We start from the raw sequence: 15997 nt of genomic DNA, 5'->3' as shown, positions 1-15997 counted from the left end.
CTGCTTGTACTCATGAATTAAATTTGGTTTGGAATGGTATGCTTAGATCATGAGTTTCCTCTTTAGAGGAGCAGGTCTTACTCCATTTGGAGCTGGTGAATAAAGATTTAAGTTAAGCTTTTTTTTTTTCCATTTGTTGGTAAACTATTATTTTCTGTCTGGTTGCTTTAATGAAATTCTCTTTACTCTGGATTTGCAAGCTATACCCAGGTATGGTTTTTTTCCTATTAAAATCTTGATCTTTTTACACTAAGAAAAATATATTTCTTTTGTGTTGGTTATTATATTTCTGCTCCTTTTGTTCCAGCATTTTCAGGAATATTTCTTATCCATGGGTTGTATTTCTACCATTTTCACTCTGTGTTGATTATCATCTCATGCCATTTCATCATTTTTTTAAAATTAATTTATTTTTAGCTGCGTTGGGTCTTTATTGCTGCGTGCGGGCTTTCCCTAGTTGCAGCCGGCGGGGGCTAATCTTCACTGTGGTACACAGGCTTCTCATTATGGTGGCTTCTCCTGGTGCAGAGCATGGGCTCTAGGCGCGCGGGCTCAGTAGTTGTGGCTCACAGTCTCTAGAGCGCAGGCTCAGCAGATGTGCACACGGGCTTAGTTGCTCCACGGCATGTGGGGTCTTCCCAGACCAGGACTCAAACCCGTGTCCCCTGCACTGGCAGGCGGATTCTTAACCACTACGTCACCAGGGAAGTCCCCATGCCATTTCATCTTTATCCTTTACTTCTACAGTCTTGGAAAGCTAGTTCATAGATTACATTTTCTCCATTGTTAGTTCTGCTTACAAGTGCATCTTTGCTTTTGATCGCATCCTTCTCTTACTTTGGCTGGCTCCATGTTTGATAAGGGCAGGGAATGTGGAGAGACTTAAACCCACCTGGATGTATCCTTGGCATCTGGCAGGGCCTCTCCTCAGACCTACAACTAGAGGATGGAGTGGTTTGCACAAACCTGGCCCAACTTCCAGCAGGTACTCATCAGTCTCTCTGTTTCACAAGGTGGATCTTGACCATTTCTGCTCCCAAGGCTCTTCTGCCTCAGAGCATTTCCAAAGAGAATACCCATCCCCATGTGCCATTCATCCTCCTCCCGCTCTGTGTTGTACTGGGAGATGTGATCTTGGAATCAATATAAAAAGAGATGAACTGAAGGGGGAGAGTTTCATGGGACCCAATTTTGGTCCTCTTGGAACATAATTCCTTTGCAGAGGGGGAGCTGTGGTCTGATTTCAGGTTATGGTAGCCCTGAGCTCCTGAGCCTGGGTAGAAAGTGGGATAAGTAAAGCCTTCTCTTGGGGTCTTGTTGTCTATTCCATGTTGGGATTAGGAGATGAAACAGATATTGCTGGGGTGGGGGTGTTTCCTCAAACCAACCCCATTGGTATAGTACTTGGTGCAAATTCCCTCTAGATTTCTTATCAATGCTGATAGGAGGTTTTATGTTTTTGCAGAACGTCATGGGCATTTTAATAGGAAATAAAGTGCATCTCAGGCTAATTCAATGGTTAATTTTCACATGTGCCTGATGCACTTCCCCCCCACCCCCCCAAGAAAACAATGTATTCGTTATTACATACAGACAATAACTCTTCAATTCCAATAACAGTCAAAAATTACCCCACTCATCAACTCCCACGGCAGCCAAACGACACTTGCAGGTAAAATTCTAAAAGATATCGCACAAGAGATAATCACTAGCATCAGGGCCTCCAAAGCGAGCAAGGCTGTCATGCAAAATGGCTTGTAGGAATTCTAGCCATTTCCAGAAGGTTGTAATTACGCTGACTAATCCTGTATTACATTTAGCAGATAGGTTACCAGCAAGAATATGCCTTAAACACCAAAAGGAAAAATATAACACAATGTATCTTTACCTTATAATAAATCCGGGCCACCAAACCCCGCTGAAGAACTCTTTCACGAAAATTGACTGCTTTCAACAGAAAGGCGAGATTACCGACTGTGTCCATGTTAAACGCCAGGAAACTGAAGGAAAAACACAGTGACCATCATTATTATTTTGTCCTCACCAAAGAATTTCAATTTGAAAGAAATAGACAGGGTTTGTTTTTTCAATAAGAATTTCCTCCCAATAGATAAGTAGTGTAAGTACACGTGATCATCCCCTTGCATCTCTCACTTGCTGTATTTTGTGCCTCTTCTCACTATTTTTCGGATGAATGCTTGGATCTAGTTATTCTATGTGGTCAGCCTTGTGATATAAGGATAATTTGGTTTACTGCTTTTTCCACTTACTATTTTTTTAATCTTTTAAAGAATATTTTATTTAGCTTTTTAAAAAAATTTTTATTGAAGTGTAGTTCATGTACAATATTATATGTTACAGGTGTACAATATAACGATTCACAATTTTTAAAGGTTATACTCCATTTAGTTATTATAAAATATTGGCTATATTCCCTGTGTTGTACAATATATCCTTGTAGCTTATTTTATACCTAATAATTTATACCACTTACTATTGTATTATAATAGTGTTTAATATTTTACATAGTCTTTCTTCATTAACAGCTATATAATTTTCATGAAGTAGGTTTATAATAATTTACTCAACATTGTTGGACATTTGTTATAATAGTGATTATAAATGAATAGTAGTAGGCAAATATATCTGTCACAAAGTACTTGGCAATGAATAATATTTCTCAAATACATTATGTATTTATTGCTAACTATTGCTGTGAATTATTCAATAATCTCAATAATTCTGTGATGTGGATACTACAATTAACCAATGTACAGTTGGAGAATCTGAGGCTCAGCACGATTCAGTAACCTGCTCAAGGTCACAGAGGCAGAACACGTTCAAGCTCAGTGCTGTCTCAGGGGATGCCTGTATTGAAGGGAAGAGGAGCCCCAGAGGGCAGTGAGAGGGGTGTGGACAAGCGCAGGGTAGAGTGTGTCACAGAGATGGTGATTTTCTTCAGCAGGACGTAATTTCCATCTTCCCCATCCGGCAAATGAGGAAACTGAGGCACATGGGAGTTAAGAGATGTAGGCACAAACAGACTCAAAACACCCAAGTCTCCCTCAAAAACACTTGGGGTTTTTCATCATGCAACTCTGCCTTTTGGGGTGATTTTGTCCCCCCAGCCCTCCATGAAACTTCTGTCTTTAGAACTTAGAATTAACTAAGGAGTTAATTCACAATTAAGGTTTCCCATAGCTCAGCTACCCCTTTTCCCTCCCCTTCCCCCAGATCTTTGGGAAGTAAGTTATTATAAGACCCAAATAACTTAGATTCTCTTTAATTAAAACTTAAAACCTACAAGTAGCTTGTTGTTGCTTAATCAGAAGCCACAAGAGAAATATTAAGAAGCAACTGATACAGTGCTTTTGAGAACTGATATACCACTGAATTAATAATCATCCTCCATTTAGACAAGTAAAATGGGAGGTTATTTACATGCCAGTTACATGGAAATTTAAATTATATCAATACTTATTCTGAATCTAGTCTTTAGAAGATTGGGTTTCTGTTTCAATCTATTTCACAAAACCTGTAAAGAACTTTCATATTCTACTGAAAAGCATGTTTCAGTCATTCCAGGGACTGTTACTATGAAACATGGCGACTGTGAATGTTGTTATTAGAAACTACCTTTCCTGGGATATTTATTGTAGAATGCTGTCCACCTGAGGTTGTGAACAGCAAGCACCACAGGAAGTGGATCTCATCCACCCACCCTATCGTAGTCACCTACCAAGCATGACTGTGCCCCATGGCTCTAGGAGCTCACCCAGCATAGAAGATTAGGCAGAGTATCTTAAAAATAGGAAAATCACTAAGGGCAACCTCCTTGTATTTCACAAGAAGGTCAAAATGACTCTAAATTTAAATAAAATTTAAATTAAATTCAAATGTGCATCATGAGTCATCAGGAAGATGCAAATGGAAACCACAATGAGGTAGCATAATAAATCCACCAGAATGACTAAAACTAAATACACTGACAACTTCAAATGTTGACAAGGATAAGGAGTAACCAGAACTCTCACACTTGTTGATGGACTGTAAAACTGTAAAACCACACTGGAAAAAGTTCTCAGTTTCTCATAAAACTAAATACACATAACCTACGACTCAGCAATTCCATTCCTACTATTTGCCTTAGAGAAATAAAAACACATTCATGAAAACACTTGTATACAAATGTTCACAGAAGTTCTGCTCAGAGGAGTGAAAACCTGTTAATATCCGAAGTGTCTATCTGTCACGAGAATGGAAAACAATACAATTGTACGCCAATAAAATGGACAACCTAGAAGAAATGGAAAAAGTCCTAGAAACGTATACTCTTTCAAGACCGAATGAAGAAGAAATAGAAAATATGAACAGACTAATTACCAGTAATAAAACTGAATCAGTAAAAAAAACCAAACTAAAAAAACTCCCAACAAACAAAAGTCCAGGACCAGATGGCTTCACAGGTGAATTCTACCAAAAATTTAAAGAACAAGTAACACCTATCTTTCTCAAACTACCCCAAAATATCGAAGAGAAAGGAACACTTCTGAACTCATTATATGAGGCCAGCATCACCGTGATACAAAAACCAGTAAAGATATTAGACAAGGGGAGACCTTCAAGGTGGTGGAGGAGTAAGATGTGGAGATCACCTTCCCCCCAAAAACATCAGAAATACATCTACATGTGGAACAACTCCTACAGAACACCTACTGAATGCTGGCAGAAGACCTCAGACTTCCCAAAATATATATATATATATATATATATATATATATATATATATATATAGTTCCTTTTTTTTCTTTTTGTGAGTGTGTATGTGCATGCTTCTTTTGTCTGTATAGCTTTGCTTTTACCATTTGTCCTAGGGATCTGTCTGTCAGGGGTTTTTTTTGGTTTTTTTTTTAGTATACTTTTTAGCACTTGTTATCATTGGTGGATTTGTTTTTTGGTTTGGGTGCTCTCTTTCTTTCTTTCTTTTCCTCCCTCCCTCCCTCCCTTCCTTCCTTCCTTCCTTTCTTTTTTTTCCCTTTTCTTCTGAGCCGTGTGGCTAACAGGGTCTTGGTGCCCTAGCCGGGTGTCAGGCCTGTGCCTCAGAGGTGGGAGAGCCAACTTCAGGACACTGGTCCACAAGAGACCTCTTGGCTCCACATAATATCAAAAGGCAAAAGCTCTCCCAGATATCTCCATCTCAATGCTGAGACCCAGCTGCACTCAAAGAGCAGCTAGCTACAGTGCTGGACACCCTATGCCAAACAACTAGCAAGACAGGGACACAACCCCACCCATTAGCAGAGAGGCTGCCTAAAATCATAATCAGGTCACAGGCACCCCAAAACACACCATCAGACGCAGTCCTGCCCACCAGAAAGACAAGATACAGCCTCATCCACCAGAACACAGGAAAAAATCCCCTCCACCAGGAAGCCTATAAAACCCACTGAACCAACCTTAGCCACTGGGGGCAGACAGCAAAAACGACGGGAACTACGAACCTGCAGCCTGTGAAAAGGAGACCCCAAACACAGTAAGTTAAGCAAAATGAGAAGACAGAGAAACACACAGCAGATGAAGGAGCAAGGTAAAAACCCACAGACCAAACAAATGAAAAGGAAATAGGCAGTCTACCTGAAAAAGAATTCAGAGTAATGATAGTGAAGATGATCCAAAATCTTGTAAATAGAATGGAGAAAATACAAGAAACGTTTAACCAGGACCTGGAAGAACTAAAGAGCAAACAAACAATGATGAACAACACAATACACGTAATTAAAAATTCTCTAGAAGGAATCAATAGCAGAATAACTGAGGCAGAAGAACAGATAAGTGACCTGGAAGATAAAATAGTGGAAATAACTACCACAGAGCAGAATAAAGAAAAAAGAAGGAAAATAATTGAGGACAGTCTCAGAGACCTCTGGGACAACATTAAACGCACCAACATTCGAATTATAGGGGTCCCAGAAGAAGAAGAGTAAAATAAAGGGTCTGAGAAAATATTTGAAGAGCTTATTGTTGAAAACTTCCCTAACATGGGAAAAGAAATACTCAATTAAGTCCAGGAAGTGCAGAGAGTCCCCTACAGGATAAATCCAAGGAGAAACACGCCAAGACACATATTAATCAAACTATTAAAAATTAAATACAAAGAAAAAATATTAACAGCAGCAAGGGAAAAACAACAAATAACATACAACGGAATCCCCATAAGGTTAACAGCTGATCTTTCAGCAGAAACTCTGCAAGCCAGAAGGGAGTGGCAGGACATATTTAAAGTGATGAAAGGGAAAAACCTACAACCAAGATTACTCTACCCAGCAAGGATCTAATTCAGAGTCAACGGAGAAATTAAAACCTTTACAGACAAGCAAAAGCCAAGAGAATTCAGCACCACCAAACCAGCTTTACAACAAATGATAAAGGAACTTCTCTAGGCAGGAAACATAAGAGAAGGAAAAGACCTACAATAACAAACCCAAAACAATTAAGAAAATGGTAATAGGAACATACATATCGATTACTACCTTAAATGTAAATGGATTAAATGCTCCAACCAAAAGACATAGAATGGCTGAGTGGATAAAAAAACAAGACCCGTATATATGCTGCCTACAAGAGACCCACTTCAGACCTAGGGACACATACAGACTGAAAGTGAGGGGATGGAAAGATATTCCAAGCAAATGGAAATCAAAAGAAAGCTAGAGTAGCAATTCTCATATCAGACAAAATGGACTTTAAAATAAAGACTATTACAAGAGACAAAGAAGGACACTACATAATGATCAAGGGATCAATCCAAGAAGATATAACAATTGTAAATATTTATGTACCCAACATAGGAGCATCTCAGTACATAAGGTAAATGCTAACAGCCATAAAAGGGGAAATTGACAGTAACACAATAAGAGTAGGGGACTTTAACACCCCACTTTCACCAATGGACAGATCATCCAAAAGGAAAATAAATAAGGAAACACAAGCTTTAAATGATACATTAAACAAGATGGATTTAATTGACAGTTACAGGACATTCCATCCAAAAACAACAGAATACACTTTCGTCTCAACTGCTCATGGAACATTCTCCAGGATAGATCATATCTTGGGTCACAAATCAAACTTCAGTAAATTTAAGAAAACTGAATCATATCAAGTATCTTCTCCGACCACAATGCTATAAGACTAGATATCAATTACATGAAGAAATCTGTAAAAAATACAAACACCTGGAGCCTAATCAATGCACTACTAAATAACCAAGTGATCACTGAAGAAATCAGAGGAAATAAAAAAATACCTAGACACAAATGACAATGAAAACACGACAACCCAAAACCTATGGAATGCAGCAAAAGCAGTTCTAAGAGGGAAGTTTATAGCAATACAATCCTACCTTAAGAAACAAGAAACATCTCAAATAAAGAACCTAACCTTACACCTAAAGCAATTAGAGAAAGAAGAACAAAAATACCCCAAAGTTAGCAGAAGGAAAGAAATCATAAAGATCAGATCAGATATAAATGATAAAGAAATGAAGGAAACGATAGCAAACATCAATTAAACTAAAAGCTGGTTCTTTGAGAAGATAAACAAAATTGATAAACCATTAGCCAGACTCATTAACAAAAAAAAGGGGGAAGACTCAAATCAATAGAATTAGCAATGACAAAGGAGAAGTAACAACTGACACTGCAGAAATACAAAGGATCATGAGAGATTACTACAGGTAACTATATGCCAATAAAATGGACAACCTGGAAGAAATGAACAAATTCTTAGAAAAGCACAACCTTCTGAAACTGAACCAGGAAGAAGAGAAAATATAAACAGACCAATCACAAGCACTGAAATTGAGACTGTGATTAAAAATCTTCCAACAAATAAAAGCACAGGACCAGATGGCTTTACAGGCAAATTCTATCAAACATTTAAAGAGGAGCTAACACCTATCCTTCTCAAACTCTTCCAAAATATAGCAGAGGGAGGAACACTCTCAAACTCATTCTACAAGGCCACCATCACCCTGACACCAAAACCAGACAAAGATGTCAAAAAGAAAGAAAACTACAGGCCAATATCACTAATGAACATAGATGCAAAAATCCTCAACAAAATACTAGCAAACAGAATCCAATAGCACATTAAAAGGATCATACACCATGATCAAGTGGGGTTTATCCCAGGAATGCAAGGATTCTTCAATATACGCAAACTAATCAATGTGATACACCATATTCACAAATTGAAGGAGAAAAATCATATGATCATCTCAATAGATGCAGAAAAAGCTTTCGACAAAATTCAATACCATTTATGATAAAAACCTTCCAGAAAGTAGGCATAGAGGGTCTTACCTCAACATAATAAAGGTGATATATGACAAACCCATAGCCAACATTGTCCTCAATGGTGAAAAACTGAAACCATTTCCACTAAGATCAGGAATGAGACAAGGTTGCCCACTCTCACCACTATTATTCAACATAGTTTTGGAAGTTTTAGCCACAGCAATCAGAGAAGAAAAAGAAATAAAAGGAATCCAAATCAGAAAAGAAGTAAAGCTCTCACAGTTTGCAGATGACATGATACTATACATAGAGAATCCAAAGATGTTACCAGAAAACCACTACAGCTAATCAATGAATTTGGCAATGTAGCAGGATACAAAATTAATGCACAGAAATCTCTTGCATTCCTATATGCTAATGATGAAAAATCTGAAAGAGAAATTAAGGAAACACTCCCATTTACCACTGCAACAAAAAGAATAAAATACCTAGGAATTAACCTACCTAAGGAGACAAAAGACCTGTATGCAGAAAACTATAAGAAACTGATGAAAGAAATTAAAGATGATACCAACAAATGTAGAGATATACCATGTTCTTGGATTGGAAGAATCAACATTGTGAAAATGACTATACTACCCAAAGCGATCTACAGATTCAATGCAATTCCTATCAAACTACCAATGGCATTTATCACAAAACTAGAACAAAAAATCTCACAATTGTATGGAAACACAAAAGACCCCGAATAGCCAAAGCAATCTTGAGAAAGAAAAATGGAGCTGGAACAATCAGGCTCCTGTACTTCACACTATACTACAAAGCTACAGTATTCAAGACAGTATGGTACTGGCACAAAAACAGAAATATAGATCAATGGAACAGTATAGAAAGCCCAGAGAGAAACCCACGCACATATGGTCACCTTATCTTTGATAAAGGAGGCAAGAACATACAGTGGAGAAAAGACAGCCTCTTCAATAAGTGGTGCTGGGAAAACTGGAGAGCTACATGTAAAAGAATGAAATTAGAACACTCCGTAACACTATACACAAAAATAAACTCAAAATGGATTAAAGACCTAAATGTAAGGCCAGACAGTATCAAACTCTTAGAGGAAAACATGGGCAGAACACTCTATGACATAAATCACAGCAAGATCCTTTTTGACCCACCTCCTAGAGAAATGGAAATAAAAACAAAAATAAACAAATGGGAGCTAATGAAACGTAAAAGCTCTTGCACAGCAAAGGAAACCATAAACAAGACAAAAAGACAATCTGCAGAATGGTAAAAAAATATTTGCAAATGAAGCAACGGACAGTCTTCAAAATTTACAAGCAGTTCATGCAGCTCAACATTTAAAAAACAAACAACCCAATCCAAAAATGGGCAGAAGACCTAAATAGACATTTCTCCAAAGAAGATTTACAGATTGCCAACAGACACATGAAAGGATGCTCAACATCACTAATCATCAGAGAAATGCAAATCAAAACTACAATGAGGTATCACCTCACACAAGTCAGAATGGCCATCATCAAAAAATCTACACACAATAAATGCTGGAGAGGGTGTGGAGAAAAGGGAACCCTCTTGCACTGTTGGTGGGAATGTAAATTGATACAGCCACTATGGAGAACAGTATAGAGGTTCCTTAAAAAACTAAGGATAGAACTACCATACGAACCAGCAATCCCACTACTGGGCATATACCCTGAGAAAACCATAATTCAAAAAGAGTCATGTACCACAATGATCACTGCAGCTCTATTTACAATAGCCAGGACATGGAACCAACCTAAGTGTCCATCAACAGATGAATGGATAAAGAAGATGTGGCACATATATACAATGGAATATTACTCAGCCATAAAAGGAAACGAAATTGAGTTATTTGTAGTGAGGTGGATGGACCTAGAGTCTGTCATACAGAGTGAAGTAGGTCAGAAAGAGAAAAACAAATACTGTATGCTAACACATATATATGGAATCTTTAAAAAAAAAATGGTTCTGAAGAACCTAGGGGCAGGACAGGAATATGGACTCAGACGTAGAGAATGGACTTGAGGACACAGGGAGGGGAAGGGTAAGCTGGGATGAAGTGAGAGAGTGGCATGGACATATATACACTACCAAATCTAAAATAGATAGCTAGTGGGAAGCAGCCGCATAGCACAGGGAGATCAGCTCGGTGCTTTGTGACCACCTAGAGGGTTGGGATAGGGACGGTGGGAGGGAGATGCAAAAGGGAGGGGATATGGGGATGTATGTATACGTATAGCTGATTCACTTTGTTATACAGCAGAAACTAACACACCATTGTAAAGCAATTATACTCCAATAAAGATGTTAAAAAAAAAAGATTTGTGTCTTTTATTGTAGGTAAATTCTACGTAAGTAGAAAAACCTGTAACCAAATATTGAACTCTAGTTAATGATGTTCATTCCAAATTATTTATTATTTAGAAGTATGCTGATGTCTGTTTACTTTGAAGTGCACCAGCAAAAGAAAAGATGAATTGAAGGATGGGTTGAGGGGTTGGTACATGGATATATATACGTGATAGAGTAATCACAGCCACAGGTTAATAGTTGACTCTCTATGGTGAGTATATGAATGTTCCCTACAATTATTTCAATTTTCCTGAGTGTCTGAAAATGTTCATAATATAAATGGCACAGCATTCAAGTACAGCGCAGAATCTTGCCTTTCCTCAGCCTCCACAGTCTCCTAGGGATCCACAGGCTGATGAGATCCGTGAGGGCTCCAGTGGCAACCCCTTGGGAGAGGGGGAGAGGTAGCACTCATTGGGACAAGAAAGGGCAGAATGGAGCTGTTGCAGAACCAAGTACAGCCCCAATCAGAGCCAAGCCCTGGCCTCCTCACCTAGTCTCATGGAACCTTTCCAGTACCATGATTGACTCCCCCCCACTGTTCAGAGGAAGGCTAGCCTCTCGGTGCCCATACATATGGCTGCCTACCTGGAGGGATTTCAAGGCACCAGGAAGTTCTCACCCCTTCTTTCCTCGTGTCCCCACCTGCTCATGGGTACTTCTCTTGTGAGTTGTCAGTAAGACTGCCATCCAGCGGCTCTGCTTGCATATAAGCTCCATGAAGGCTGAGAACCCACAGTTACTGCTGTATTGTCAACACCTAGAGAAGTGCCCCATACACTATGTGTGTGGAAATGTGTTGGATGACAAAGGTTTTTCTTAATATACATAAAAATGAGAGTAAGTAAGGTTTGGGGACTTAAGGAGATCAACACAGCCAGCCTGAATCAGTAAAACCGGGATGTGTGGGAGAGAGAAGTGCACTGTTTTGGAGGTTAATAACCGAGACAAAATAAATGGACTGGAACTTTCCAAATATTTACAACTGGAATACTGCCTTTGGCACATCTCAAGTCTATCTTGGAAGACTTGCTAGGAATATAGATTTGCATATCGGCGAGAGTCTGTTTTGCTTTCGAAATGATGGAAACAAGTCCTGCTCCGTTATCTGGAAGAGAAATGGAGGGGCAGATGATTTGTAGCTAGCTGGGGAACATGATTCGTGAATGGATGGAACTGATTCTGATGGGAATTGTACTGTTCTTTCAACTCCTTATATGTTGGAAATCTTCCAGCTAATAAATTTCGGGGAAAGCTATCAGCACTACAAAATGCCCATTCAGGGCTAGAAATATTAAAAAGACTCACTGACTTTTTAGAGTGTGCAAGGACAACTGAGACAAAACCAAGGGAAACTGTATAAAATAAAAACTTCCGAAAAAAAAAAAAAAAACCCAAACCGAGGGAGACTTAAGTGAAACAGTCCTAGGATATGGGATCTGATGTTTCCAGCTTTAAGATCGACTGCAGTTTGAATAAACAGGAACCTGAGCAGTAGTTTAAAAAAAAGGGGGGGGAGGGGGATAGGACAGAACGCAGATTTTTAAAATTTCACTTCATGCCAACAGACATGAAATGTCCCATACTATATTTATTGTGTTTCCCATGTCTCTTATTACGATTGTAAGATTATACTTTTTAATGAATAGTTTCCTTGGAAATTAGTTCAATACATTTGGGTTATGAAGACCAAAGTCTCCTTCCAAATAAAAATAATAATTTTAAAAATGCACAAAAGAAAAAAGCACAATAAGCTCCTCAAAAGTAGAACAAAGGAGGCAGTACATTTATGAGCATAAATCAATAAAGTAAACAAAATTGAGTGTTTCTTAAGCATGCAGGGGTTATTTATCATATTAACTGATTAAAGAAGAAATATCATAATTCAATAGATAAAAATCATTTGCAGTAAAATTCATCTAATAATAAGAAGAATATGTTAAAAATAACAGTAAAAGGAGCTTCTTTAGGAAGTAAAGTGTGTCTATCAAAAAACTTTAGCAAATGTCATTCTTAATAGTGAAATATTAAACTAATATTAAACTAATTCTTTTTAAAACCAGGGATAAAACACTTTCTCACAAAAAAGAATAACTGAAAGGAAGAAATAAAAATTCATTATTTGCAGATGGTAGGACTGTCTACCCCAAAGAATCTATACGCACATTTAAAAGAAATTTTTTTACGGTCAGGTTTATATATTGTACAAAATCCAACTGCGTGTATAATAAATCAGCAACAACAAAACCCAGAATTTTAAAAATATTGTTTTTACAACAACAACAAAATTCTAGTGTACCTAGTAATAAATCTGTCTGAGGTTATACTATGTTTGAAAGAAATTATCAAACTCTGGGAGACACTTGGGAGATTAACATTTCTGAGAGGAAGTTCAGTTTTATAAGCATGTCAATTTTTCTGCAAATCTATAGATTTAATACACTTTCAAAGAAAATTCCAGTAGATTTTTTTAAATTGTGGTAAAATAAACATAACATAAAATCTACTACCTTAACCATTTTTAAGAGTACAGTTCAGTGGCATTAAGTACATTCACTTGATCATGCAACCATCACCAATATGCATCTCCAAAATTTTTTCACCTTCCCAAACTGAAATTCTGTACCCAGTGAACACTAACTCCCATTTCTTCCTCCTCCTAGCCACTGGTAACCACTATTCTACTTTCTGTCTCTATGAACTTGGCTACTCTAGATACCTTATATAAGGGCAACTATACAATATTTGTCCTTTTGGTGTATGCAAGTTCTTTTTTTTTTTGGAGGAACTTGACAAACTTAACTCTAAAACTTATGTGGACATGCAAAAGACCCAGAATAGCCAACAATTCTGAATTATATTTTAAAGGTAATAATATAATAATATTATATATAATAAGTACTATATAATACTATTATACTATTATAAATCTAGTGGAATTGAGATGGTGCATTGTTGAATTAAGAATATACAAACAGACTAGGAACCAAATAGCCCCCAAATGGACTCCTGCATATATAAAAGTTTAATAAATGCCAGAGGGGACGTTCCAGATCACTTGGGAAAGACTGTCAATTCAGTATATGGGGCTGGAACAACTGATAATCCCTACAGGAGAAAAAAAAAAATGAAATTAAATCCCTCCCTCACACCACAGACAAAAATTTCTAATGGATTCAAAATGTGAAAGGTGAAACTCTCAAACTTTAAAAAGTGTATATTTCATGATGTCAAAGTAGACAAGATATGGAAAAGACTGATAAACTCAATTGTAATTTAAGAATTTCTGTTAATCAAAAAACACCATAAAGAAAATATAAGACAAGCCACAAACGTGGAGAAGAGAACTGTAACATCTAAAAGTCAATAAGACTAAGACCAAAAAAAAAAAAAAAAAAGAAAAATTGGCAAAAGGCATGACAGGCATTTCACATAAGAAGAAATACAAATGGCAAATAGACATGTGAAAGCATACTCAATTGTAACAGTAATATGAAAATGCAATTTTAAAGCATAGTGAGAGATCTTTTTCTTATGCTATATTTACAAAAATTAAGTCTGATAATACCAACTGTTAGTTCCATAAGACACATGCTGCTGGTGGGGATATAAATTTGTACAATCACTGAAAAATAATTTGATATGATGTAGTGAAGTTGGACATTGGCATACCCACAACACAGCAATTTCACTCCTGGGTCATATATGCTACTGAGGAGTGTTTTTCAAACAATAGATTGCAAATGGCTAAAATGGCTCATGAAATCAGTTTAAAGGATTGAGATCAGTATTTTTAAAAAACAAAATTAAAAAATATCAGAGAGCATTATGAGTAATAGGATGAGCATTGTTTCTTGAAATGTTTGTTTCACTTGTGTCTGTGGTGGGGAGGGAGGGCAGGAGACTCTATGGGTGTGTGGGTGTCCACGGTGATGGAAAACATATTTCTCTGAGTCACAGCAACTAAATTTGAAAGCCCTGTAGAAATTCTTGCCCACGTTCCCCAGAAAACATGTACAAGATTTTTCATAAGAGCGCGTTCAAAATGTCAAAAACACAACCCAAATATCCACTGATACTGGAGATTAAAATGGATGAGCAACTTCTGTCACAGACACATGATGAAATATTATGAGCACAGACAGAAGCTCTTCAGCCACACATAACAACTTGGATGAACCTAAGAAACAAAATATTGAGTGAAAACAGGAAGCTACAGAATACCACACACATTGTGCCTCATTTATCAAGCTTAAAGACAATACGAAAAAATCAATGAAAACAACCCAAAGCACAGATCTTGAAGCCAGACTACTTGGGTTCAAATCCTAGCTCTGTCACCTAGTGGCATGTAACCTTGGGCAAAACACTTAACCTCTGTGCCTGTTTCCTCGTCTGTGAAATGGAAATAATAACCTACCTCATGGGGTGTTTAGGGTTAAAACCTGTAAAGTCCTTGGAACAGTGAACATGCCAAAAAGAAGGAACAGGTGTAGGAAGAATAGAATTAGCAATGTTCTGGTTCTTAAGTTGGTTTGTGGGTGCATGAGTATTGAAGATACATATTCATTTATTTTTTCCACATATCAATATTTTTTTAATTTTATATTGGAGTATAGTTGATTTACAATGTTGTGTTAGTTTCAGGTGTACAGCAAAGTGGTTTAGCTATACATATACATATATCTATTCTTTTTCAGATTCTTTTCCCATATAGGTTATTACAGAGTACTGAGTAGAGTTCCCTATGCTATACAGTAGGTTCTTGATGATTCTCTCTTTTATATCAATATTTAAAATTTAAACAAGAGTGAGTCATGCCATGACAAGGCCCTGTATACTCAGGCTCAAGAATAAGACACTGGGTCAACGATGTTGGCAGCCTGAATGGTCACGTACCTGGTTCTCAGCTTGTCACCCCCTGATTCCGTCCAGTTTCGGGGCAGGCTGGAGATGGGTCTTTCTTCATACTGCTTGGTGTACTGAGCCAGCAGTTCCTGAACCACAACCTGCACATAGAGTTTATCACTTGTCAGCCATTTGTCAAAAATGCAATAAATGCCAGAGTGTCTTTAACTGCTGCAGCAAGGTAAGGTCCAGCTACTTCTAGCAAACTCTTTGGAAGGACCCAAAGACAAGACTCATCCTTCCTGAGGCCTCCACTTCCCCATAGCAGTGGCCCTTACTCACCACTCTCCCTCCATTCTCCATGGCCAGCTTAACTAGCTAACTACTCACTGCTCTCTTTTCCCTTTGAGGCATCAGCCTTTAATGTGGTCCCAAGACCAACCATTTTAGGTGAC

At 37.7% G+C, this 15997-nt stretch overlaps 1 protein-coding gene across 1 annotated transcript in view; it reads right to left on the bottom strand.

The window, feature by feature from the left end:
* ACOXL (acyl-CoA oxidase like) overlaps positions 1 to 15997 on the bottom strand; it is a 287130-nt gene that overhangs the window by 34958 nt on the left and 236175 nt on the right. Inside the window, exons 11-12 of the mRNA XM_082426944.1 lie at positions 15594 to 15703; positions 1889 to 2000 (exon numbers count right to left, since the gene is read on the bottom strand). Of these exons, the coding sequence (XP_082283070.1) occupies positions 1889 to 2000; positions 15594 to 15703 (222 nt within the window). The remainder of the gene's footprint in view (positions 1 to 1888; positions 2001 to 15593; positions 15704 to 15997) is intronic.

The sequence above is a fragment of the Balaenoptera physalus genome (genome assembly GCF_965194825.1).
Source record: "Balaenoptera physalus genome assembly, chromosome: 15".
NCBI lineage: Eukaryota > Metazoa > Chordata > Mammalia > Artiodactyla > Balaenopteridae > Balaenoptera > Balaenoptera physalus.
Note: the sequence above shows the minus strand (reverse complement) of the source record. Positions and strands in the feature narration are given on the sequence as shown.